The sequence below is a fragment of the Rhinoraja longicauda genome, chromosome 1 (genome assembly GCF_053455715.1).
Source record: "Rhinoraja longicauda isolate Sanriku21f chromosome 1, sRhiLon1.1, whole genome shotgun sequence".
Lineage (NCBI taxonomy): Eukaryota > Metazoa > Chordata > Chondrichthyes > Rajiformes > Arhynchobatidae > Rhinoraja > Rhinoraja longicauda.
The window spans coordinates 138629689-138656560 of NC_135953.1; the positions used below are offsets into that span (position 1 = coordinate 138629689).

The 26872-nt window shown below is 44.9% G+C and overlaps 1 protein-coding gene across 1 annotated transcript in view; it reads right to left on the minus strand.

Annotated features, from left to right (window-relative positions):
• Positions 1-12298: 12298 nt before the first annotated feature.
• Positions 12299-26872, minus strand: part of LOC144593676 (von Willebrand factor A domain-containing protein 2-like) — a 44604-nt gene continuing 30030 nt past the window's right edge. Inside the window, exons 9-11 of the mRNA XM_078399658.1 lie at positions 20900-21466; positions 18139-18674; positions 12299-12391 (exon numbers count right to left, since the gene is read on the minus strand). Coding sequence (XP_078255784.1) covers positions 12299-12391; positions 18139-18674; positions 20900-21466 — 1196 coding nt within the window. The remainder of the gene's footprint in view (positions 12392-18138; positions 18675-20899; positions 21467-26872) is intronic.

Consider the following 26872-nt stretch of genomic DNA (forward strand, 5'->3'; position numbering starts at 1 on the left):
CACACTCTCACCTTCCGTGCCCCAGCCTGCGTGTTTTGTTTCGTTTTTTTCACTCAAAGTTTATCTTTGGAAATAATGACCTCAGAAATTATTCACAACGGGCAGTCACTCTGATGGATTATTGGAAACGTTTTTAAAAGGGTTTTTAGTTGTTCTTTATAAGTTGCCCCTGGACATCGCCGTTGAGAAGGGACGCCTCGTTTGAGTTGCTTGCCCTCTGGGATCCGGGCAACGATCAAACCAAGGGGAGGTGGCGGATATACGTGGCCGGGAAAAATGCCAATTTACTCAACTGAAGGATTGTCCTATAACTCATGCATCCTTGTTCTTCCTTTTATTACTTTTGCAAGCTAAAGGATAAGGTCACAAATGTCTGAAGAAGGGTCTCGGCCCGAGACGTCACCCATTCCTTCTCTCCAGAGATGCTGCCTGTCCCGCTGAGTTACTCCAGCACTTTGTGTCCATCTTCATTTCCATCAGCTTTGTTTGGCTGGGATTGTGATTCCTGCAGGAAGTAATATTGACTCCTGCCAAGCAATCTTCCAGTCGAAGCCAAGAAGGATTTGTGCTTGGTTGCCAACATTTTAGCCGCTGTTGGCTTCTCTATTTGTTTAAAAATATCTGTACTAATAATTTCGAACAAATATTTGCAGGAGGACAAGATGACAAACATACACAAAAGGACACGTTTGGGGCTTAGATGCGTCAGCAGTTGAGAAATTGGAATGTCAGTATGGATCAGTGGTTTAGAACTGAACCTTATCATTATCTTCTGCATATCACACATCTGCCTTTAATAATGATTTTGGTAGCAAGTCCACCATTTGACAGGAATTTGACCTTAAATAAACCACAGCCATTGATGGATAAACTAGTGGCATGCCTTAGAATAGTAAATTATTACCGAGGTGCTTTTAAATTTATGACATTTTCACATCAGGGAAATCTCAGTTGCAATGAATGCAAACCTTCTCATTTAGCCTTCGCAAGGATTAGCAATCAATTTTGTGTCAAAGATTTGGCAAAAGGTAGTCTGGTTGCAGGACTTTTCACAAAAGCATTGGAGATATGTTCAGAGAGGGTGAAAATCCATTCGCAACCTCTGCCAAATTTGAAACAATAATGTAAATGAAGGGAAAGAAAGTCCCAAGTCGGCAAATGAATGAAAGTACTGCCAAATATCTGGCCTTGTTTACTCCTTGGACAATTTGGATTGAGAATGTTGGCCCTTTGCTAATGCCCTTAAATTGACATTATAACATGGCCGCCGACGATGGTGCCAAGCATCAAGGGTCTGCCCACAGCCAGCTGAGGACATTTCAAGCTGCCCATCATTGGCGGTCACTCGAAGCGAGCATGACTGTCCTCTCCATAGGGTCGGACGCCTGTGCGTGACTTTGTTTAACGTTGGGAGACTGGTGCACAGACAGCCACCACACGGTCCTTGACAGATCTGGGTCAGGATCCAGTGGCACGGAGTCCAAGACGACCGGAGACCCTTTTTTGCTGCAGCCTTCATCCATCCGCCTTCCCAGACGTTGTGACGCTCCACTATAGTCAGCCGTCATCATCCGCCTGTTTCACTGTTGAGATCTTGGTTGGATCGCTCTTTGTCAGGGACCTCCCCCTCGACCTTACCGCCATGGGTGACCCTACCAGGAGCGTAGCTCCAGACGGCATCGCTCTCAGGATCTCAGAACCACACAAGCTTCTCCACCACGACAAGGTGACAGTCCACGGAGAAGTACCCCTGGACTGTGCATTGCTCATTGACAATCTCACCAATTCTGAGACATTTATTTAAGAGGCATTTTTGGTAAGTGTGATCAGACAGGTAAATATTTTGATTAGGCTGCTGTGAATACCGCTGATAACGTGGCATATCTTGTGGTGTCATGAAGTCCCATTTACCCTTTTTTCTAAGGGTGAAACTACTGTGAAACATCCATCTGCTTTCAGCTGTCGATGCAAGTTTGAAAATCTCGACCCAGAGTCAAATACAGTGGATGTTGCGAAACCTGATATTTAAAAAAAAAAGAGAATGCTGAGAAATCTCAACAGCTCTGGCCACATCTAAAGTGGGAAACAAAATTGGGGGGGGTTGAGATGATTCACCTTTTATGGTTATTAACCTGAAACATTGCATCTATTATGCCACCGAGATGCTTCTGGGCTTGCTAAGCATTCTTTTTTTTAATTGATCCAAGGATTGGGCAGAACGCACCACATTTGCAAACTAAATGTCTGTTTCAGCCCTCTGCCATCATATTCAAGAAAAACCCATGTCACTGCCTGTCCCGAGGAGGTTGAAAGTTGCCAAAGGCTTAGCACAAAGAGGGTGAGATGCTAAAGTGGAAGAGGAGTGGAGGCATCAAAGTGGCAGATGCTTCATTGCCAATTGTATGGTTGGTTGTCGTTCATTCCTGAGCAGTGCTTAGAATCATTGCATTTAACGATAGTTTAGTTTATTTGTCATCCCAGTCCTCACAGATCATGCAACGAATGGGACGAAACAGAGTGCCTCCAAAGTGCAAGACAAATGCAAAACATACAGACAGGGCATGACAGTGCAGTACAATACGATACAGTACAGTACAATTAGACAGTGCAATACAATACATACAGACGGGATGGCAGTGCAGTACAATACGATACAGTACAATACAATTAGACAGTGCAATACAAAACATATAGACAGGGGATGACAGTGCAGTACAATACGATACAGTACAATACAATTAGACAGTGCAATACAATACATATAGACAGGGGATTAAAGCATGTAAACGGTAAAAGGTAAAGCATTTAACCTAGAGTTTAAAGCATGTAAATTTATGGGGGGGGGAGGAATCTACACAAGAAAAGCTGTTTGGGAATAGCTAAGTTGTTTGTTATAAACCTTTATCACAAAGTAAGTACCTTCCACGTAATTATAAATGTTGACCAATATCTGTTGGTAATATAGGTCACTGATCAATTATTAGAGCAAATTAAAGGGGCTGCATTTTTCCCTTTTGTTTTAGATTCACTACTAGATGTGCGTTTTTAAGGAATTTCCCTATAAATCCAACTTCCCGCACAATCCACCTTGTTTCCATGATTTCTTCCCCCCCCTCTCCCCCATTACTAGGTATCCATTGCAAATGTCAGAAAGAGTAGGAAGGTAAGTTTTTGATCAAGTCACTTGGAGAAATGTTTTACGATGAAAGCCTCTGATCCGGGGGTGGGAAGCCTTACCCACGCCCTACCCTTTCAGAAACACGGTGCACTGTTCCAGAGTAGATGAGTATGGAATATGGCACCGTGTTTTATTGATAAGAATTGTAGGAAGCCTTTATTGAGGACACAGCGGAACATGGAGAACGTAGCAGAAATCCCCCGCCCCCACCTCCCTCTGCCACTCCCTACTAAGGCACAATGGAATGTGAGCAACTCGTGCTGAAAAGTCCATCCATTATCTGAGGAACAAGACATTTGACTGTCTTACCACAGCGCGATTCCTGCTGTAACGAGCATAGGTGAATAACCATATTCAAGTCAAAACGAGGGCAATTGCTGACGGAATTTGAAAGGCGCCAAAAACGTGCCTGGATAAGATGCGAGACAGCACGTGTGTGCCTGCATCGACAAGCAATGATGCAAACAAAAGTTGATCATAAGTAAGTGATATTTTGGATGCTGATGATAGAGACAAAAGAAGATTTCTCAAAATTAAAGGTTTGGGGTGTAATTATAGTGTTCACTGTCGAGATACGGAGTAGTTGTTTGGAATTAAATGTAAAATGTCTGTTTCGCCACTGTTCTGAATCTAAAATATTACTTGAATATACCAAGGTTACAGGAATCTGGTCATTGTCTTCTTTCTTGTGTTCTTAAACTCCTCCATTTTTAATTTTACAACATTAGAACAGAAGATAGACCAGTGACACTTATAATGGCCTGAAAAGTGATGCAATTCTGTGCAAAATGTCAGCAGCTAACAGTCTTTGCCACCTATGGTAATGAAAGTTTACATTTATTGGCTAATTGCTTTATTTTACTTCCTGTCGCAACCCATCGCCAACATATGAGTTACCAGAAAGTCGACACAAAATGCTGGAGTAACTCAGTGGGACCCCTAGTCCTCACCTTTCACCCTCTCAGAACCATTCCACATTTCCTTCAACATTGTCTGCTTTGATCTGTCATTTTCACACCCTACCCTTCCATATCTCTAATTTCCCCCGACTCGAAGTCTGAAGAAGGGCCTCGACCGGAAATGTCACTCATTCCTTCTCTCCAGAGATGCTGCCTGACCCGCTGAGATTTTCACATGTACCTTGATTGGTACATGTGACAATAAGTTGATCTTGAAATCTTGAGTTACTCCAGATTTTTGTGTCTATCTTCGGTTTTGAACCAGCATCTGCAGTTCTTCCCACACATGAGTTACCAGAGGAGTTAAGTTTGATCTAGATATGAGAGCTCGAATACCATCTTGTGGAACATATAATCAGATATTCACTTAATACTAATATGTTTATGTTTTGGTCATTTCAAATACATCAAATTGGTGTTTAAAAACCATACAGTTCACAAAGCTGTTTGAGGCAAAGATACTAGAGGAACAAGATAAACCACTCGACCCTGAAAACCGTAGTAGGTCACGGAGCCATTTTAGTAGGCAGAAACTTGCAGAAACATTTAAAAAGAAAAATAACAAAAATGTGCGAATTGATAGATGAGATGTATTCTGCATTTTAATGGTATCATCACACATATTGTTCCCCCAAAACACATGATTACACTGCGAGAGGCATAACTAATGGTGGGTTTTGCCTACTAAAATGGCTCCTTTGCGTACTACACTTCAGATTTTCAACGGAGTGGTCCATCTTGTTCCTCTAGTATCTTTGGTTTGAAGGGAGGAAATGTGACATTGTATGCAAATGTAGATATAGACAATAGGTGCAGGAGGAGGCCATTCGGCCCTTCGAGCCAGCACCGCCATTCAATGTGATCATGGCTGATCATTCTCAATCAGTACCCCGTTCCTGCCTTCTCCCCATGCCCCCTGACTCCGCTATCCTTGAGAGCTCTATCCAGCTCTCTCTTGAATGCATTCAGAGAATTGGCCTCCACTGCCTTCTGAGGATGTACGCAGGCAGCAAATTCAACAATGGCGAAGATGCTCCCAGCACAGCTGACCTTGTAAACATGCCTCACAAATGTCTGGGGACTGATGTCCAAAATGATGGGGCTGACGGACAAGTCAAATAAGAAAGAGATGTGACAGTTTCCCAGACTCTTTCCAGCGTAATCCGGCCTCAACAGCAGCTGTCACCCACTGACGTTACACTGCGAGAGGAATATATATTTTTCTTTACGCCCAGAGTCGAGTGTGCCCACTGTGTGCTGCCAGGAGTGGTGGTGGAGGCAGGTGTGATAGAGGCATTTAAGAGAACTTTGGATAGGCACGTGAACATGACACTCCTGTTCTCTGGGATGCCGCTGAATGCTCGATCGGACTTTTATAGATGCACAGTGGAAAACAAAACTGAACGGTGGGCGCATCACGGCACGGTTGTGTGACTCGAACACCCACGAACGAACGGGGCTGCCAGGAAGAGGAAGACACGGCCTGGTCCATCACGAGTACTGAACTCCCTGGAGAGATCACCAACAGGAGGCATGGGCTCAAAAATGCAGCTCATTAGTTTGGGGATGAGTTTAGTTTAGAGATACAGCGCAGAAATAGGCCCTTCAGCCCACCGAGTCTGTGCTGACCTGCAATCACCCCATACACTCGCACTATCCCACACACACGGGACAATTTACAATTTTACCAAGCCAATTAGCTGTACGTCTTTGGACTGTCGGAAGAAACGGGAGCACCCGGGGAAAACCCACGCATGTCACGGGGAGAACGTATAGACTCCGTACAGACAGTCCACTCAATGTACGTTGTTCGGGATATAGTAATATTATTGAAGTCACACAGCATCCTGGCCACGCTCTCATCTCGCTGCTACCATCAGGAAGAAGGTACAGGAGCCTGAAAGCCGTGACCTTCAGGATCAGGAACAGCTTCTTTCCAGCAACCATCAAGCTCTTGAAGGTCATAAGGGATAGGAGTATAATTAGGCCATTCATCCCATCGTCTACTCCGCCATTCAATCATGGCTGATCTATCACTCCCTCCTAACCCCATTCTCCTGCCTTCTCCCCGTAACCTCTGACACCCGCACTAATCAAGAATCCATCTATCTCTGCCTTAAAAATATCCACTGACTTGGCCTCCACAGCCTTCTGTGCCAAATAATTCCACAGATTCACCACCCTCTGAATAAAGAAATTTCTTCTCATCTCCTTCCTAAAAGAACGTCATTTAATTCTGAGGCTACGACCTCTAGTATTGGACTCTCCCACTAGTGGAAACATCCTCTCCAAATCCACTCTATCTGATCCTTTCACTATTCCGTATGCTTCAATGAGGTCCGTCCCCCCTCATTCTTCTAATCTCCAGCAAGTACAGACCCAGTGCCATCAAAAGCTCTATGTACATATTTGAAGTGTGGGAGAAAAACGAATATCTCGGCGAAAACCCACCATCAAGGGAGAAGGGACAAACTCTGTACAGACAGCACCTGTAGTGGGGATCGAACCCAGGTCTCCCTCACTGCAAGCACTGTAAGGCAGCAACTCTACCGCTGCGCCATCGTGCCGCCTTTTATTTATGTGTTTTGCATTAATGAGCCTGTGGAACTGCAGCAAGTAAGAGTTTTGTTGTTCTGTTGCTGGTACATATGACAATTAAACACTCTTGACTCATGAAACTCTTTCTCAGTAAATATCTCAGCATTCATAGTAGAGATTCATCGGGCGCAGCGGTAGAGTTGCTGCCTCACAGCGCTCACAACGCCTTACAGCGATCTCAAGATCTACCTCCAGACTACCTGGAGCCCCCATCTGTCTCCAATGGCTACAATTCACGTAATGAGGTCCCCCCTCATTCTTCTAAACTCCAGCGAGTGCAGGCCCAGTGCCATCAAATGCTCATCATATGTTAACCCACTCAATCCTGGCATCAGTCTTGTAAGCCTCCTCTAGACCCTCTCCAGAGCCAGCACATCCTTCCTCAGATATGGTGCCAAAATTGCTCACCATATTCCAAATGTGGCCTGACCAGCGCCTTATAGAGCCTCAACATTGAACACAGCACAACACTAACCCCTAACTCAGCAGCTGTGCTCTAGTGTGGACTTTGGTTTAGTTGCATTTGTATTTCAGTTTTTCACTATTGCGGTCTAATTGCACAGTATTACTGATTATTAACTGAATGTATTATTGTACATTTAGTTGAGTTTTAGTTTAAAGATGCAGGGCTGAAACGGGCCCTTTGGCTCACCTAGCACCGGCCAGCGATCCCCGCACATTAACACCATCGTACACAACATACTAGGGACAATTTTACATTCGTACCAAATCAATTAACCAACAAACCTGTACGTATTTGGAGTGTGGGAAAAAACAAAGATCTCGGAGAAAACCCACCAGTCACGGGGAGAAGGGAAAAACTCCGTACAGACAGCACCCGTGGTCAGGATCGAACCCATGTCTCCCTCACTGCAAGCACTGTAAGGCAGCAACTCTACTGTGCTGCCCTTTATTTATATGTTTTGCATTAATGAGCCTGTGGAACTGCAGCAAGTAAGAGTTTTGTTGTTCTGTTGCTGGTACATATGACAATTAAACACTCTTGACTCATGAAACCTGGTTCTGTGGTTCCATTCCGGATGGATGCAACAATTTCTTTTCTTTCTTACACGGTTTCTCAGTAAATATCTTAGCATTCATAGTAGAGATTCATTGGGGCGCAGCGGTAGAGTTGCTGCCTTACAGCGCTCACAACGCCAGAGACCCTGGTTCGATCCCGACTAAGGGGGCTGTCTGGACGGAGTTTGTACGTTCTCCCCGTGACCTGCGTGGGTTTTCTCCGAGAACTTCAGTTTCCTCCCACTCTCAGTGTGGAAACAGGCCCTTCGGCCCAACTTGCCCACACCAGCCAACATGTCCCAGATACACCCGTCCCACCTGCCCGCATTTGGTTCATATCCCTCCAAACCGGTTCTAACCATGTACTGGTCTAACTGTTCCTTAAACGTTGGGATAGTCCCTGCCTCAACTACCTCCTCTAGCAGCTCGTTCCACCCTTTGTGTGAAAAAGTTACCTCTTAAGTTTACTATTAAATCTTTTCTTCTTCAACTTAAACCTTTGTCCTCTGCTCCTCGATTACCCTACTCTGGGCAAGAGACTCTGCACATCGACCCAAGCTATTCCTCTCATGATTTTATATACCTCTATAAGATCAGCCCCTCATCCTCCTGCGCTCCAGGGAATAGAGACCCAGCCTACTCAACCTCTCCCTAGAGCTCACACCCCCTAGTCCAGGCAACATCCTTGTAAATCTTCTCTGTACCCTTTCCAACTTTCCTATAACACGGTGCCCAGAACTGAACACAATACACTAAATGTGGCCTCGCCTACGTCTTATATGATTGCAACATGACCTCCCAACTTATATACTCGTTGGTGTTAGAGGCCGATGTGATCTTTTTTTTTTAGAATTTAGAGATACAGCGCGGAAACAGGCCCTTCGGCCCACCGGGCCCGCGCCGCCCATTAACACTATCCTGCACACTAGGGACAATTTTTACATTGCCCAGCCAATTAACCTACATACCTGTACGTCTTTGGAGTGTGGGAGGAAACCGAAGATCTCGGAGAAAACCCACGCAGGTCACGGGGAGAACGTACAAACTCCGTACAGACGGCGCCTGTAGTCAGGATCGAACCTGAGTCTCCGGCGCTGCATTCACTGTAAGGCAGCAACTCTACCGCTGCGCCATCGTGCCGCCCTAATGGCAAATAAGAGCCGTGAAGATAGGCACATGGATGTGCAGGGAATGGCGGGGTATGGATCTTGTGTAGGCACAGCAGATTAGTTCATCTTGGCATCATGTTTGGCACAGACATCATGGATCAAAGAGCCTGTTCCTGTCCTGCACAGTTCTATCTATAATGAAGGCAAATGGGATTAACTTAATGGGCAAAAACATTGGCATGGACGTGGTGGGTCGATTCTATGCTGTGTAATTATGTGACGTTATGAGGAGTCTATTTTCCATCAGAGTGCACCAAAATGAGCATTGCTTCAGGAACGCTGCCATCGCAAGTAACTGATGCAGCAGCACTTCTTGCTATTGAGGGCGTGCAGCATAGGTTTACTAGGTTAATTCCCGGAATGGCGGGACTGTCATATGTTGAAAGACTGGAGCGACTAGGCTTGTATACACTGGAATTTAGAAGGATGAGAGGGGATCTTATCGAAACGTATAAGATTATTAAGGGGTTGGACACGTTAGAGGCAGGAAACATGTTCCCAATGTTGGGGGAGTCCAGAACAAGGGGCCCTAAGTTTAAGAATAAGGGGTAGGCCATTTAGAACAGAGATGAGGAAAAACTTATTCACCCGGACAGTTGCGAATCTGTGGAATTCACTGCCTCAAAAGGCAGAGGAGACCGATTCTCTAGATGCTTTCAGGAGAGAGTTAGATAGAGCTCTTAAGGATAGCGGAGTCAGGGGGAATGGGGAGAAGGCAGGAAAGGGTTACTGATTGTGGATGATCAGCCATGATCACATTGAGTGGCTCGAAGGGCTGAACGGCCTACTCCTGCACCTATTGCCTATTGTCATTTGTCAATTATTGTCTATTGGAAAGTCATTTTGCAATTACTGTGCCAAAATTTCAGCTGTGGGGGAGAGGGAGAACAATGAACAATGGAGAGGGGGGCTGCCGTGAGGGAGTGGGTGGGGGAGAGGGAGAACTAAGGGGGACCTGGTGCGGTCACTGTGTACACTGTGCACACTTTGTAACTCTGTCAGCGCCCCTTGTGTGGCGACTATTTGGATACCTTGGACATCCAAGCAAAGAATTCCACCATGACTTGTCACGTGTTACAATAAAGTATTCGTTCATTCAAATGAATATCTTTAATGGGGCAAAATGTTAACTAAAATATCCAGCAAAAACATTAATAAGTAAAAGTGCTGGAGAAAGTACATTTCTCATTTGTTACATCAAAAACTATTAAAGGTATTTGTTAAGATTCTAAGCGTAGTTATTGTCCGCTTAATATTATTAAGGCTCTCAATATCTTATCGAAATGTATAAGATTATTAAGGGGTTGGACACGTTAGAGGCAGGAAACATGTTCCCAATGTTGGGGGAGTCCAGAACAAGGGGCCACAGTTTAAGAATAAGGGGTAGGCCATTTAGAACTGAGATGAGGATAACCTTTTTCAGTCAGAGAGTTGTGAATCTGTGGAATTCTCTGCCTCAGAAGGCAGTGGAGGCCAATTTTCTGAATGCATTCAAGAGGGAGCTAGATAGAGCTCTTAAGGATAGCGGAGTCCGGGGTTATGGGGAGAAGGCAGGAACGGGGTACTGATTGAAAATGATCAGCCATGATCACATTGAATGGCTCGAAGGGCCCAATGGCCTCCTCCTGCACCTATTGTCTATTGTCTATTGTCTATTGTCTAATATAATTCAGTGTACGATTTATATTTTGGAATGATTTATTTATAAATCATAGTACGAAAATCAAATTACAAATTCAATGATAATCAAGTTTGGGTTGTGGTTTCACGTTAAATGAAATGTGTAATATTTTATCGTCTGCCATTTTGTAAAGAAGCAAATATTTGTGTTGATTCTGGAGCTGCTCATGCCTGGAACAAACAACCACGTGTACTGAAGGGGCTAACGATCCAGATTGAGGGCTTGGTAAATAAATACAACGGTAAATCATGTCTGACAAATCTTATAGAATTTTTCGAGGATGTAACTAGTAGAGTAGATAAGGGAGAACCAGTGGATGTGTTATATCTGGACTTCCAGAAGGCTTTCGACAAGGTCCTACATAAGAGATTAGTATGCAAACTTAAAGCACACGGTATTGTGGGTTCAGTATTGATGTGGATAGAGAACTGGTTGGCAGACAGGAAGCAAAGAGTAGGAATAAACGGGTCCTTTTCAGAATGGCTGGCAGTGACTAGTGGGGTACCGCAAGGCTCAGTGCTGGGACCCCAGCTATTTACAATATATATTAATGATTTGGACGAGGGAATTGAATGCAACATCTCCAAGTTTGCGGATGACACGAAGCTGGGGGGCAGTGTTAGCTGTGAGGAGGATGCTAGGAGGCTGCAACGTGACTTGGATAGGTTAGGTGAGTGGGCAAAGGCATGGCAGATGCAGTATAATGTGGATAAATGTGAGATTATCCACTTTGGTGGCAAGAACAGGAAAGCAGACTATTACCTGAATGGTGGCCGATTAGGAAAAGGGGAGATGCAACGAGACCTGGGTGTCGTGGTACACCAGTCATTGAAAGTAGGCATGCAGGTGCAGCAGGCAGTGAAGAAAGCGAATGGTATGTTGGCATTCATAGCGAGGGGATTTGAGTATAGGAGCAGGGAGGTTCTGCTGCAGTTGTACAGGGCATTGGTGAGACCACACCTGGAGTATTGCGTATAGTTTTGGTCTCCTAATCTGAGGAAAGACATTCTTGCCATAGAGGGAGTACAGAGAAGGTTCACCAGATTGATTCCTGGGATGGCAGGACTTCCATATGAAGAAAGACTGGATAGACTCGGCTTGTACTCGCTGGAATTTAGAAGATTGAGGGGGGATCTTATAGAAACTTACAAAATTCTTAAGGGGTTGGACAGGCTAGATGCAGGAAGATTGTTCCCGATGTTGGGGAAGTCCAGAACAAGGGGTCACAGTTTAAGGATAAGGGGGAAGTGTTTTAGGACCGAGATGAGAACGTTTTTTTTCACACAGAGAGTGGTGAATCTATGGAATTCTCTGCCACAGAAGGTAGTTGAGGCCAGTTCATTGGCTATATTTAAGAGGGAGTTAGATGTGGCCCTTGTGGCTAAAGGGATCAGGGGGTATGGAGAGAAGGCAGGTACGGGATACTGAGTTGGATGATCAGCCATGATCATATTGAATGGCAGTGCAGGCTCGAAGGGCCGAATGGCCTACTCCTGCACCTATTTTCTATGTTTCTATGTAAGATCAATGAAACATACGACTGGGAAAGAAGCTACCAGTGAACATTCTGACTTGCGAAATAATTTTGGATTTGAAAAGAAAAGTGCTTTCTTTCGAGGTTTTCCAAAGGGTCACATTTATTGTTTTGTCATTTAAAGATTTCCCATGTCGAACAGCAGAGGCAGGTCTTCCACTAGTTGTTAACACAAAGCTCAAATATTGATCCGATTCCAATTTGCCAGCTGAGCAAACTTTGGTAATGAAGTATGGAGTCTGCAGAGTGGCCCTGTTAAATAAACAAAACACATCAGATTGAATACGATTCAAAGCGCAACACAGATTTAAATCATCACTGGCAGGATTTTCACTGCTAAATGCCAACACCCCTAACTTGACGAAAGGTTGGGAGACACAGAACGCAAACTATTGCTAGTAATAGTAAACTATTTACTACTAATAGTAAATAGTAATTTACTATTACTAAATTACAAAATTTAGTAAATTTAGTAATAAATCTAGTAATTTAGGTAATTACTAAATTACCTTATTATTTAATAAAGTAATAAAGTAATTACCTTACTTTATTAAGGTAAACTATTTACCTTAATAAAAGTATTAAGCCACGTTTCCAGTGGCTTAATAGTTTGTCAAAAGCCTCAGTTGACCCCCATCTTAAATGTTATAGGCAGTCTAGCAGAGCTGAAGATAAGCACAAAATGCTGGAGTAACTCAGCAGGACAGGCAGCATCTCTGGAGAGATGGAATGGATGATGTTTCGGGTCGAGACCCTTCTTCAGACCAAATCCCAGCAGAGCTGAGCTGGGTAGTTGAGCCCTCGTCTCTTTCTGCTGCACGGCGGCCCTTGGAATTATTAGATTACAATTCCTCCCACCTCCTGGCCATTCAACAAAGGGAAACTCGACCATTGCACTGCCTTGTGTGAGTGGGCGGATGCATGGCAGATGCAGTTTAATGTGGATAAGTGTGAGGTTATCCACTTTGGTGGTAAGAATAGGAAGGCAGATTATTATCTGAATGGTGTCAAGTTAGGAAAAGGGGACGTACAACGAGATCTGGGTGTCCTAGTGCATCAGTCACTGAAAGGAAGCATGCAGGTACAGCAGGCAGTGAAGAAAGCCAATGGCATGTTGGCCTTCATAACAAGAGGAGTTGAGTATAGGAGCAGAGGTCCTTCTGCAGTTGTACAGGGCCCTAGTGAGACCGCACCTGGAGTACTGTGTGCAGTTTTGGTCTCCAAATTTGAGGAAGGATATTCTTGCAATTGAGGGCGTGCAGCGTAGGTTTACTAGGTTAATTCCCGGAATGGCGGGACTGTCGTATGTTGAAAGACTGGATCGACTAGGCTTTTATACACTGGAATTTAGAAGGATGAGAGGGGATCTTATCGAAACATATAAGATTATTAAGGGGTTGGACACGTTAAAGGTAGGAAACATGTTCCCAATGTTGGGGGAGTCCAGAACAAGGGGCCACAGTTTAAGAATAAGGGGTAGGCCATTTAGAACGGAGATGAGGAAAAACTTTTTCAGTCAGAGAGTTGTAAATCTGTGGAATTCTCTGCCTCAGAAGGCAGTGGAGGCCAATTCTCTGAATGCATTCAAGTGAGAGCTAGATTGAGCTCTTAAGGATAGCGGAGTCAGGGGGTATGGGGAGAAGGCAGGAACGGGGTACTGATTGAGAATGATCAGCCATGATCACATTGAATGGTGGTGCTGGCTCGAAGGGCCGAATGGCCTACTCCTGCACCTATTGTCTATTGGGCCCATTAAATTTAATGCATAAAAAATATCCTCTTTCAGATGAAGGCAATCCAGGCCCTGACTTCAGATCAATGATGACCATGCTTGGTGCAGTCCATCCTGTAATCACCAATGTAAAGCTGGAATTCCCCACACACAATATATCACAGTGACCAAACATTTTAAATTTTGCTAACTCTTCCTTTTTCACCATTTATACTCGCTGATACCGTGGGCATTAATAATCAGCAGAAAACAGCAGAAGGCCGCCACGGTGGCGCGGCGATAGAGTTGCTGCCTCACAGTGAATGCAGCGCCGGAGACCCGGGTTAGATCCCGACTGCGGGCGCCGTCTGTACGGAGTTTGTACTTTCTCCCCGTGACCCGCGTGGGTTTTCTCCGAGATCTTCGGTTTCCTCCCACACTCCAAAGATGTGCAGATTTGTAGGTTAATTGACTTGGTAAATGTAAAAATTGTCCCCGAATCGCGGGGCTTGGGTTGACCCGCCACGGACATTTCACCGTCCGGCGCGGCCTGAAATAAGCCGCGGGATTTTCTCCGCATGGCGGGGGCTTCAATGTCGGGAGCCACGACCGCCCCGACGTGGCAACTCCAACAGCCTGACCACGGGAGAAGACGGCAGGGGAAGAGAAAAAGACATTCTGGCCTTCCATCACAGTGAGGAGGGACTGGAGGAGACTCACTGTGATGGATGTTTCTTTTGTTTGGTGTTAGTTTATGATTGTATGTGTTATTGCATTTTTATTGATTATTCTTATTGGTCTTATTGTTGAACTGCGGGTAATGTTTCATTTCACTGCACATTTATGTGTATGTGACAAATAAATTGACTATTGGCTATTGAAGTGGGTGTAGAATAATGTGTGCGGGGATCGCTGGTCGGTGCGGACCCAGTGTGCTGAGAGGGCCTGTTGCCCCGCTGTGTCTCTGCAGGACCTATACATCAGGAGGTGCAGATCCAGAGCCAGCAACATTATGGGGGACCCCTACCACCCCAGCAACAGACTGTTCCAGCTGCTACGGTCAGGCAAACGCCTCCGCTGTCACGCTGTGATAACTTAGAGGATGAGACGGAGTTTCTTCCCACAGGCCATCAGGACTGTTAACTCCCATATCACCAGGGACTAATTTAATTTACTGTATTAATTTATTGTTTGTGTTTTGTAGTTTTAGCACAATCCGCAGGCGTTGCCACTTTCATTTCACTGCACATCTTGTATATGTTTGTGACAAATAAACTTGACTTGACTTGACTCGAACTAAACTAAAACAGGCAACAGTAATCTTACAGAACCACTGTGTTGCTAGTTTTCCTTTTTGGCTCCGACTCTTTCTGCTGCTTTACAATGCCTGCCATTTTTGCATCAATCTATGTAGGTTGTCCACCACGCTGAGAGTCCCCTCTTAAATGCATCTAGTTCCAAATGTTCTATTATTTTACCATCTAACCAATGTATTCCCATCTGTTGAACAATCCGTTCATGCTTTGCTTCATCCGTCCTGTCTTGCCTTGCCTTGCCATCCCTCCAGTCAGTCGCCTCGGCTTTGATTTCTCATCCCCTTTTCTGCATAAGCAGAAACCATCCTATTATTGCAATTGTCTTTCTCCTCTCCCGTCCCATCTCTTTCCCTCAGAGATTTTGCTCGTTCAAAATTGGCATTTTTGTTCCAACACAGGAGTAAAATGGAAACCGAGGGAAATGATTTTCATCGTTCTTTGTGTCCCCCTCTTTTCCCGATAACGAACCACAATTTTCATTGGTATTAGCGATTGCAACTGATCATATTTAAGAGGTTTAAGTGATGATGCATTAGTTGGCTCCCGCGTTCAACTCTCTCCTAATTTACTCTAGTTTATAAGGGCACAATCTTTAGCAAATGCAAAGTGGTTTATTTTCACACATTCACACACTCACGCGCAAAAGCCTCCTTTTAAACGTCCAAATGAAAATAAATTTACCTGAGCAAAGACTTTGAAATCTATCTTCTTGTTTTTCAAAAATTAATTGAAAATCTACTGGTTTGAAACTGCAAAGAAAGATATTCCATCAGTGGTGCAAAAACTGAACAGCACTAATAAAATCCTGACAAATGGGTACATGTTAAAACGATGAAACAGAGTTCCTGTTGTCTCCCATGTTAATCCCCTATTCCATTCACACTCTGACCGCTGTGTTTCATAATCCTCCCTCCCTACCCATCACTTTGCTCCCATGTAAACTCGCAGGTTTGGCCGAAGGACTTGTTTCGACGCTGCATTTTGTACAATGAGTTTTTGTATAATACATTTCCAAAAATTCATATACTGTACTTCTTCCCAATATCCAATCTGCTAGTTTACAGGATATTACCAGATGCAGAATTTTGCAAATACAGTAGCTGGGCCTGTAGTTTCCTATTTTTCTCCCTTTGTTGAACGAGTGGTTTATTTTATACCTTCTATCATGATACTTGATTACACAGAGACTTCTCACTCGTGTTGGACACATAAGAGTCATCAGTTACTACTTTCCATTGGAAGGTACTAAACCATACTTAATGTAGATTTGCCTGACATCACCTGCACTATCTGTTCATGGACAATGATTCCATTGAACAGTACAGAAATATTACTGCCTATTCCAGAAAACCTGAGCCTCTATTCATCTAGGAATTTATTAGGCCAACTTCTTCAGACATGTATGGTACTATTGGTGAAAGTGCCATGAACAGGGATAAAAACCCAGCAGATGCTGGTTTGAATCGAAGGTAGACACAAAATGCTGGAGTAAACTCAGCGGGTCAGGCAGCATCTCGGGAGAGAAGGAATGGCAATAGACAATAGACAATAGACAATAGGTGCAGGAGGAGGCCATTCGGCCCTTCGAGCCAGCACCGCCATTCAATGTGATCATGGCTGATCATTCTCAATCAGTACCCCGTTCCTGCCTTCTCCCCATACCCCCTCACTCCGCTATCCTTAAGAGCTCTATCCAGCTCTCTCTTGAAAGCATCCAACGAACTGGCCTCCACTGCCTTCTGAGGCAGAGAATTCCACAGATTCACAACTCTCTGACTGAAAAGGTTTTTCCTCGTCTCAGTTCTAAATGGCCTACCCCTTATTCTTAAACTGTGGCCCCTGGTTCTGGACTCCCCCAACATTGGGAACATGTTTCCTGCCTCTAACGTGTCCAACCCCTTAATAATCTTATATGTTTCGATAAGATCTCCTCTCATCCTTCTAAATGGGTGACGTTTCGGATCGAGACCCTTCTTCAGTACATTCAGTAAGTACATGAATCGTACATTCATAACAAAGAGAAATGTCAAGGAAATTTAAGAGGACGTTTTCAGTGCGGTTGTTGAAGCAGTAAATATTTTCTTTCAAAATGGAACCGACTGAATATTTGTGGCAAGGATGTGAGAAGTTATAGGGCCCAATATAGTCTCTATCTTACAGTCTCTAAAGGCCCTGTTGGTTGGCTGGGGTCTTTCATATAAATAACCACTGCAGCAGCAGCTTGTAATCCCCTGACCCTGTGCGTAGGAAGGAACTGCAGATGCTGGCTTACACCGAAGATAGACACAAAATGCTGGAGTAACTCAGTGGGACAGGGAACACCCCTGGACAGAAGGAAGGGGTGATGTTTTGGTTCGAGACTGAAGAAGGGTCTCGACCCAAAACGTCACCCATTCCTTCTATCCAGAGATGCTGCCTGACCTGCTGAGTTACTCCAGCATTTTTGTGTCTGTCCCCTGACCCTTCCTGCTCTGATAAGTTACTTAAACTGAGTCAAGTGTGTTTTACTGCCATTTATTCACAATATGCTGGAGTAACTCAGCAGGTCAGGCAGCATCTCGGGAGAGAAGGAATGGGTGACGTTTCGGGTCGAGACCCTTCTTCAGACTGATGTCAGGGGGTCCGGGACAAAGGAAGGATATAGGTGGAGACAGGAAGATAGAGGGAGATCTGGGAAGGGGGAGGGGAAGGGAGGGACAGAGGAGCTATCTAAAGTTGGAGAAGTCGATGTTCATACCACCGGGCTGCAGGCTGCCCAGGCGAAATATGAGGTGCTGTTCCTCCAATTTCCGGTGGGGCTCACTGTGGCACTGGAGGAGGCCCATGACAGAAAGGTCAGACTGGGAATGGGAGTGTTTTACTGCCATATGTGTCCCAGATCGAACAATGAGATTGTTACTTCCAGCAGCACAACAAAATACGATTTATAATACGATTGTTTTGTGCAATTTACCCCCACATATTTTTTGCACCAAGGTGTTCTCATAATATTTGAGGTCTTCGTACGAGTGAACAGGAACCGTGAACTCGTGGCTTCCTGCGATCCTTAGCATCGATGTTCCTTGATCATCGTCCAATCCCAATGCTATGATGGTGGTCCCAGCGCGTCTCAGATCTTCCGCAGCAGCGGCAGCAACATCATCTGCACTCCGACCGTTGGCAATGACCACAATGACCTTCTGGGTGCCCGGTCTCGCTCCCTTCCCCGTGCTCAGAGTATCCTTCAGAACATGCTGGAGTGCTTTCCCAGTGTGAGCCTGCCCACCCAGGAAGGGGCCTGAACTGACCGCCCGTTTAATTTTCCCTTCGCTGTCAAGGGAATCCAGGTTGAAGAGGGTTCGAGGTCTGTTGCTGAAGATCACCACGGCAACCTGCGTGCGGTCTCGGTCGATGACAAACCGGGAAACAGCATTCCTCACAAATCCTTTTATCTGTCGGAAATTTCCTCTTCCAATGTCACCAGACGCATCCAAGGCAAACACTAAATCCAAGGATGTGGAAAAACAACCTGCAAAATAGCAGACATATAGTACTAGTCAGAGAGTGATACAGTGTGGAAACAGGCCCTTCGGCCCAACTTGCCCACACGGGCCAACATGTCCCAAGGATACTAGTCCCACCTGCCAATGTTTGGTCCATATCCCTCTAAACCTATCCTATCCATGCAACTATCTAACTGTTTCTTAAATGTTGGGATAGTCCCTGTCTCAACTATCTCCTCTGGCAGCTTGTTCTATACACCCACCACCCTTTGTGTGAAAAAGTTACCCTTGGATTCCTATTAAATCTTTTTCCCCTTAAACCTATGTCCCCTGGTCCTCAATTCACCTACTCTGGGCAAGAAATTCTGTGCATCTACCCGGTCTATTCCTCTCATGATTGTACACACCTCTAAAAGATCACCCCTCATCCTCCTGCGCTCCAATGAATAGAATCCCAACCTACTCAACCTCTCCCTTTGGCTCAGACCCTCCAGTCCTGGCAACATCCTCGTAAATCTTCTCCGTACTCTTTCCAGCTTGACATCTTTCTTGTAACATTGTGCCCCAGAACTGAACACAATACTCTAAATGCAGCCTCACCAACGTCTTATACAACTGCAACATGACCTTCCAACTTCTATACTCGATACTCTGACTGATGAAGGCCAATGTGGCAAAAGCCCTTTTTGATCACCCGATCTACCTGTGACTCCACCTTCAAGGAACCATGCACCTGCACTCCTAGATCCCTCTGCTCCACAACACATCCCCAGAGGCCCTACCATTCACTGTATTTACTAGTATTCTCTAAATTATAGTCCATTATATTTGAAAATGTGCTTTTCCACAGCATTTTTCACAGTGACTATTACTCCCTGACAACAATTCAATGAGTCTGCAAACATTCTTTCATTTTATCAAGGCTGATATTTCCCCATCTCTTATTTAAGCTCTGCCAAGTCACTTGGCCCACCCTCCTCAACTCTGTTGAACATTGAGCAGAGCATAGTGGAGATTTGGTCTGCCAGAGGGGACAAGCTGGTCTCTAAACTCTTCACAAACTAAGAGTAGGCCAGTGTCACTGCTGGAGAAGCATCCAACTCTTGACTCAGGGTATGGCAAAGTTATGGCAATCGATCAGTTAATTCCTTCTGAAATTCATTGCCCCCTAATATAAACTTGTAACGGCTAACCTTCCAACGCAACTGAGGAGAGGAACTCGATTCATAAGCATTGTTCCAAATTACCATTAAATGAGTTTAACTGATGGAAAAACGCAATACAGTACCATGAGAGAAAGGTGGAGGCAACACATCGTTTTTGAGCTTGCTATTCAATAGAATTATCTTATCGCCCAAAATTATTTTCTTGTCTTGTCCTTATAATCCTCATCCGCCTGTGGTTCAAAAATTCACCTCAGCCCTGCATGCTTAATAATTCAGCCTCCACTGCTCTCGAACTAGCGAATTCCAAAGACTGATTTGGATCATTTCACCCAGAAACATTGGCTAATTCAGGGTAAAAATCTAAAAGACACAACCCAATTGTTAGACTGCAAGAAATTGAAGAAAATGCATGAACCTGTGAATTTTCTGATTTGGGTATTAATAATTTTACATTATGGGACCATACTATGCTGAATTTATGACATCTTACTGAATTCTAAAGCTCTTTGTGGTTGTGGACTTATGTCTAATTAAGATGATTTCCTTTTGACTGCAGGAAGGCTGTTTCTAATTCTAGTCAGTCCAGCAATCTGACCAGCTAAACCTCACTCAGAGTTATAATTAGTGGCTAGGCCTCGTTATTGGAATATAACGAGTTTGCGGATGACGAATATAACAAATTTGTTGAATTCTCTGCTACAGAGGGCAGTGGAGGCCAAATCACTGGATTAATTTAAGAGAGAGTTAGATAGAGCTCTGGGGGCTAGCGGAATCAAGGGGTATGGGGAGAAGGCAGGCACGGGTTACTGATTGTGGATGATCAGCCATGATCACAATGAATGGCGGTGCTAGCTCGAAGGGCCGAATGGCCTCCTCCTGCACCTATTTTCTATGTGTCTATGACACAAGGCTGGGTGGCAGTGTGAGCTCCGAGGAGGATGCTATGAGGCTGCAGGGTGACTTGGATAGGTTGGGTGAGTGGGCAGGTGCAAGGCAGATGTAACGTGGATAAATGTGAGGTTATCCACTTTTGGTGGCAAGAACAGGAAGGCAGACTATTACAATAAAATAATGAAATGACTTACTGCTGCTGCGTCCACATTTCTTCATGCTGAGCTCCAAGATCCTAATGTAGAGCTCCTGGGGTTCACTATATGTCAATCCCAGCTGATCGTCCCCAGCAACGTGGTTCGACTGATTAACCGCGTGCTTTCCACTGACAGGCAGGACAAATATCTCCCTGCCTTTGGCATACTGTGCAGGGACCGTCACAGAGTCTAGAGATTCAGAACTGGTGAGGAGCACAAGAAACTGGGGAACATCCGCTCCGGATTCTCCATTGATCATGAAACCGCTCTCAACGATATACTGCAGGGCCTTTCCGGTCAGGGTCTTACCCCCACGGAAGGGTATGTTGTCTATTAATTTCAGCAAGTCGCCAATGTTACTGTGCGGCCCCCGTCCGATCTCAACATTGGCTTTGTCGCTATACTGAATGAATCCCACTTGTACTCCGGCTGAAGAAGGGGTGACAATTTGAAGAAGTCTTTTGACGAAGGCTTTAGCTTGAAGGAACCCTTTTGGACCCACCCTCCATGACCCATCCACCAGAAAGAGTATGTCAACGGAACAATCGATGATGCCAGTGAAACCTGCAGTGGAAACATATATACATCGATTCATATAGTATAAGAAAATAACTGCAGATGCTGGTACAATAGACAATAGACAATGGGTGCAGGAGGAGGTCATTCGGCCCTTCGAGCCAGCACCGCCATTCAATGTGATCATGGCTGATCATTCTCAATCAGTACCCCGTTCCTGCCTTCTCCCCATACCTCCTGACTCCGCTATCCTTAAGAGCTCTATCTAGCTCTCTCTTGAATGCATTCAGAGAATTGGCCTCCACTGCCTTCTGAGGCAGAGAATTCCACAGATTCACAACTCTTTGACTGAAAAAGTTTTTCCTCATCTCAGTTCTAAATGGACTACCCCTTATTCTTAAACTGTGGCCCCTTGTTCTCGACTCCCCCAACATTGGGAACATGTTGAAGGTACAAATCGAAGGTATTTATTCACAAAATGCTGGAGTAACTCATCAGGTCAGGCAGCATCTCGGGAGAGAAGGAATGGGTGACGTTTCAGGTCGAGACCCTTCTTCAGACTGAACATCGATTCATATGTTCAGCACAATTACATGGGCTTGGAAACCAGATGTCGTAACGAGTAAACTGTGTTGGTTTGATACTCACTCGTGTATCGGTGTCCACCTGTGTAGTAAAATAATAATTTTTTTAAATGAAGATATTTATTACAATTGAAACAATTGTTTTTATGTACTGTAAATCTGAAAATAATAGTGACTTAATCGATCAGCACAGATTTCAGAAGTTGAGATTCTCAGCTACAAGCCACAGTTTTTGTTCAGTTCTGTTTTTGTTTATTTGACTAACATCCTAACCATCAGTTCACCTAAGAGAAGAGGTTTCAAACAAGTGGGAGAGTCTCGGACCAGAGGTCACAGCCTCAGAATTAAAGAACGTACCTTTAGGAAGATGAGGAGGAATTTATTTAGTCAGAGGGTGGTGAATCTGTGGGATTCTTTGCCACAGAAGAGGCAAGTGGAGGTCAAGTCAATGGATATTTTTAAGGCAGAGATGGATAGATTCCTGATTAGTACGGGTGTCAGGGGTTATGGGGAAAAGGCAGGAGAATGGGGTTAGGAGGGAGAGATAGATCAGCCATGATTGAGTGGCAGAGTAGACTTGATGGGCCGAATGGCCTAATTCTGCTCCTATCACGTATGACCTTATGAAGATTTTCTGGAGAATAGAGTTCATCACTGTATCTATTGATCCATATTCCCTTCTGATATGTCCAATTGCCTCCAGAACCTTTTTAGAGTTCTACTGATATGGTTATGAGATATCCTATTTCCTATTCCAAATGAAACATCTCTCATCTGAAAGTGAACTGTTGGCCCTTAGTTTGACATTTTATAATAAATTAGAACAAGTGGACCCGTTGGGCCCAAACCTCTCCTGCATTGGTGCAGCACCCTCCCCTCCCCCCCTCCCCCTCCCCTCTTACCCCCCTCCCTTCTCCCCCCTCCCCGCTTCCCCCTCCCCTCCCCCACTCCCACCCTCCCCTCTTCCCCTCCCCTCTTACCCCCTACCCCCCTCCCCTCTTCCCCCCTCACCGCTCCCCTCTTCCCCCCTCACCCCTCCCCTCTCCCCCTCCCCTCCTCTCTCCCCCTCCCCTCTCCCCCCTCCCCCCTCCTCCCTCCTCCCCTCCCCTCTCCCTCCCTCCCTAGATTTAAACTATAAAATGTGAATAACTTAAAAAATATAACACCAATTTCAATGAAACTTCTTCCATTAGCACCAAAGGGACGACGGTGAGTAAGATGGGCCTAAAATTGTCGCGCTATCGTGTACCGTTTTGGTTGTAGTTCAGGAACAAACAAACAAACAAACAAACAAACAAACAGTTTTAGTGTATAGATACTTACTGCAGTGTTTGTCCCCACCAAAGCCAAGGGGACAGAGACAGCTATACTCATCCACAGTCTCTGCAACACAAGTCCCCCCATTGTGACATGGACCTGAATCACATGGATCTATGTATGTGTGGTAATTTTACCAGTTAGAGAAACAAGAAGTATGGATTAGCATTGCCACGGCCAATATCACACATAACATATAACATATATAACATATAACAACTACAGCATGGAAACAGGCCTGTCCGGCCCTACCAGTCCACGCCGACCATTCTCCCTGACCTAGTCTCATCTACCTGCACTCAGACCATAACCCTCCAATCCCCTCCTATCCATATACCTATCCAATTTACTCTTAAATAATAAAATCGAGCCAGCCTCCACCACTTCCACCGGAAGCCCATTCCATACAGCCACAACCCTCTGAGTAAAGAAGTTCCCCCTCATGTTACCCCTAAACCTTTGTCCCTCAATTCTGAAGCTATGTCCCCTTGTTGGAATCTTCCCCACTCTCAAAGGGAAAAGCCTACCCACGTCAACTCTGTCCGTCCCTCTCAAAATTTAAAAAACCTCTATCAAGTCCCCCCTCAACCTTCTACGCTCCAAAGAATAAAGACCCAACCTGTTCAACCTCTCTCTGTAGCCTAAGTGCTGAAACCCAGGCAACATTCTAGTAAATCTCCTCTGTACCCTCTCCATTTTGTCGACATCCTTCCTATAATTTGGCGACCAGAACTGCACACCATACTCCAGATTTGGCCTCACCAATGCCCTGTACAATTTCAACATTACATCCCAACTTCTATACTCGATGCTCTGATTTATAAAGGCAAGCATACCAAACGCCTTCTTCACCACCCTATCCACATGAGATTCCACCTTCAGGGAACAATGCACAGTTATTCCCAGATCCCTCTGTTCCACTGCATTCCTCAATTCCCTACCATTTACCCTGTACGTCCTATTTTGATTTGTCCTACCAAAATGCAGCACCTCACACTTATCAGCATTAAACTCCATCTGCCATCTTTCAGCCCACCCTTCCAAAAGGCCCAAGTCTCTCTGTAGACTTTGAAAATCTACCTCACTATCAACTACTCCACCTATCTTAGTATCATCTGCATATTTACTAATCCAATTTGCCACACCATCATCCAGATCATTAATGTAAATGACAAACAACAGTGGACCCAACACAGATCCTTGGGGCACTCCACTAGACACTGGCCTCCAACCTGACATACAATTGTCAACCGTTACCCTCTGGTATCTCCCATTCAGCCATTGTTGAATCCATCTTGCAACCTCACTATTAATACCCAACGATTTAACCTTCTTAATCAACCTTCCATGTGGAACCTTGTCAAATGCCTTACTGAAGTCCATATAGACAACATCCACAGCCTTGCCCTTATCAATTTCCTTTGTAACCTCTTCAAAAAATTCAAGAAGATTAGTCAAACATGACCTTCCAGGCACAAATCCATGTTGACTGTTTCTAATCAGGCCTTGATTATCCAAATAATTATATATATTGTCCCTAAGTATCTTTTCCATTAATTTTCCCACCCCAGACGTCAAACTAATAGGTCTATAATTGCTAGGTTTACTTTTAGAACCTTTTTTAAACAAAGGCACAACATGCGCAATGCGCCAATCTTCCGGCACCATCCCTGTTTCTAATGACGTTTGAAATATTTCCGTCATAGCCCCTGCTATTTCTGCACTAACTTCCCTCAATGTCCTAGGGAATATCCTATCAGGACCTGGAGACTTATCCACTTTTATATTCTTCAAAAGTGTCCGTACCTCCTCTTCTTTAATCCTCCTAATTTCCATCACTACTCTACTTGTTTCGCTTACCTCACATAATTCAATATCCTTCTCCTCGGTAAATACCGAAGAAAAGAAATTGTTTAATATCTCCCCCATTTCTTCCGGCTCAGCACATAGCTGTCCACTCTGACTCTCTAATGGACCAATGACAGTCAATCTGAATGTGGGAATGGAGTTGACCATTTAGCCTGGAACCTGTCTGCTAGACCATAGTTTCTATTCACAAAATGCTGGAGTAACTCAGCAGGTCAGGCAGCATCTCGGGAGAGAAGGAATGGGTGACGTTTCGGGTCGAGACCTTTCTTCAGTCTGAAGAAGGGTCTCGACCCGAAACGTGATCAGTCTGAAGAAGGGTCTCGACCCGAAACGTCACCCATTCCTTCTCTCCTGAGATGCTGCCTGACCTGCTGAGTTACTCCAGCATTTTGTGAATAAATCGATTTGTACCAGCATCTGCAGTTATTTTCTTAGACCATAGGTTCTTATCTGTTGCCTAATTCTAAGGCTCAGGCTGTCCTGAATGTTACCCATTGCCCAGCATTGCCCATTCCACGTTCCCTCGGTAGAACACGTCTGTTCAGTCCGCCTAGGCCTACGTGATCTCCGGGTTGCTAAACACTTTAACTCCCCTTCCCATTCCCACACTGACCTTTCTGTCCTGGGCCTCCTCCATTGTCAGAGTGAGGCCCAGTGCAAATTGGAGGAACACCACCTCATATTTCACTTGGGCAGCAGTATGAATATTGATATCGCTAACTTCAAGTGACCCTTGCATCCCCTCTCTCTCCGTCCCTCCCCCACCCTAGTCATTGTACTAGTTTCACTGTTGTTTCATTGTCTGTAACTCGTTTTCACCTAGCCCACAGCCAACAATGTCCGCTTCCTTGATCATCGTTACTTTTTTGCATATCTTTCATTTCTTTGTTCTGTATCTCTCTACATCGCCATCTATATCTCTCGCTTCCCTTTGCCCTAACTCTCAGTCTGAAGAAGGGTCTCGACCCGAAACATCGCCCATTCCTTCTCTCCGGAGATGCTGCCTGTCCCGCTGAGGTACTCCAGCATTTTGTTTTTATCTTCCATGTAAGCCAGCATCTGCAGTTCCTGAGAAGCATAGAAACATAGAAAATAGGTGCAGGAGGAGGCCATTTGGCCCTTCGAGCCAGCACCGCCATTCATTGTGATCATGGCTGATCATCCACAATCAGTAACCCGTGCCTGCCTTCTCCCCATATCCCTTGATTCCGCTAGCCCCTAGAGCTCTATCTAACTCTCTTTTAAATTCATCCAGTGTATTGGCCTCCACTGCCCTCTGTGGCAGAGAATTCCACAAATTCACAACTCTCTGGATGAAAAAGTTTCTTCTCAGCTCAGTTTTAAATGGCCTCCCCTTTATTCTTAGACTGTGTGGCCCCTGATTCTGGACTCCCCCAACATTGGGAACATTTTTCCTGCATCCAGCTTGTCCGGTCCTTTTATAATTTTATACGTCTCTATAAGGTCCCCTCTCATCCTTCTAAACTCCAGTGAATACAAGCCCAGTCTTTCCAATCTTTCCTCATATGACAGTCCCGCAATCCTGGGGATTAACCTGGTGAACCCACGCTGCACTGCCTCAATAGCAAGGACTTCCTTCCCACACATTCCCTCTGCTTAGTTACATTCCCGGACCTGGAGTTTAATCTCCTGCTGATCCGGAGGCTGACACATTCCCTCTGCT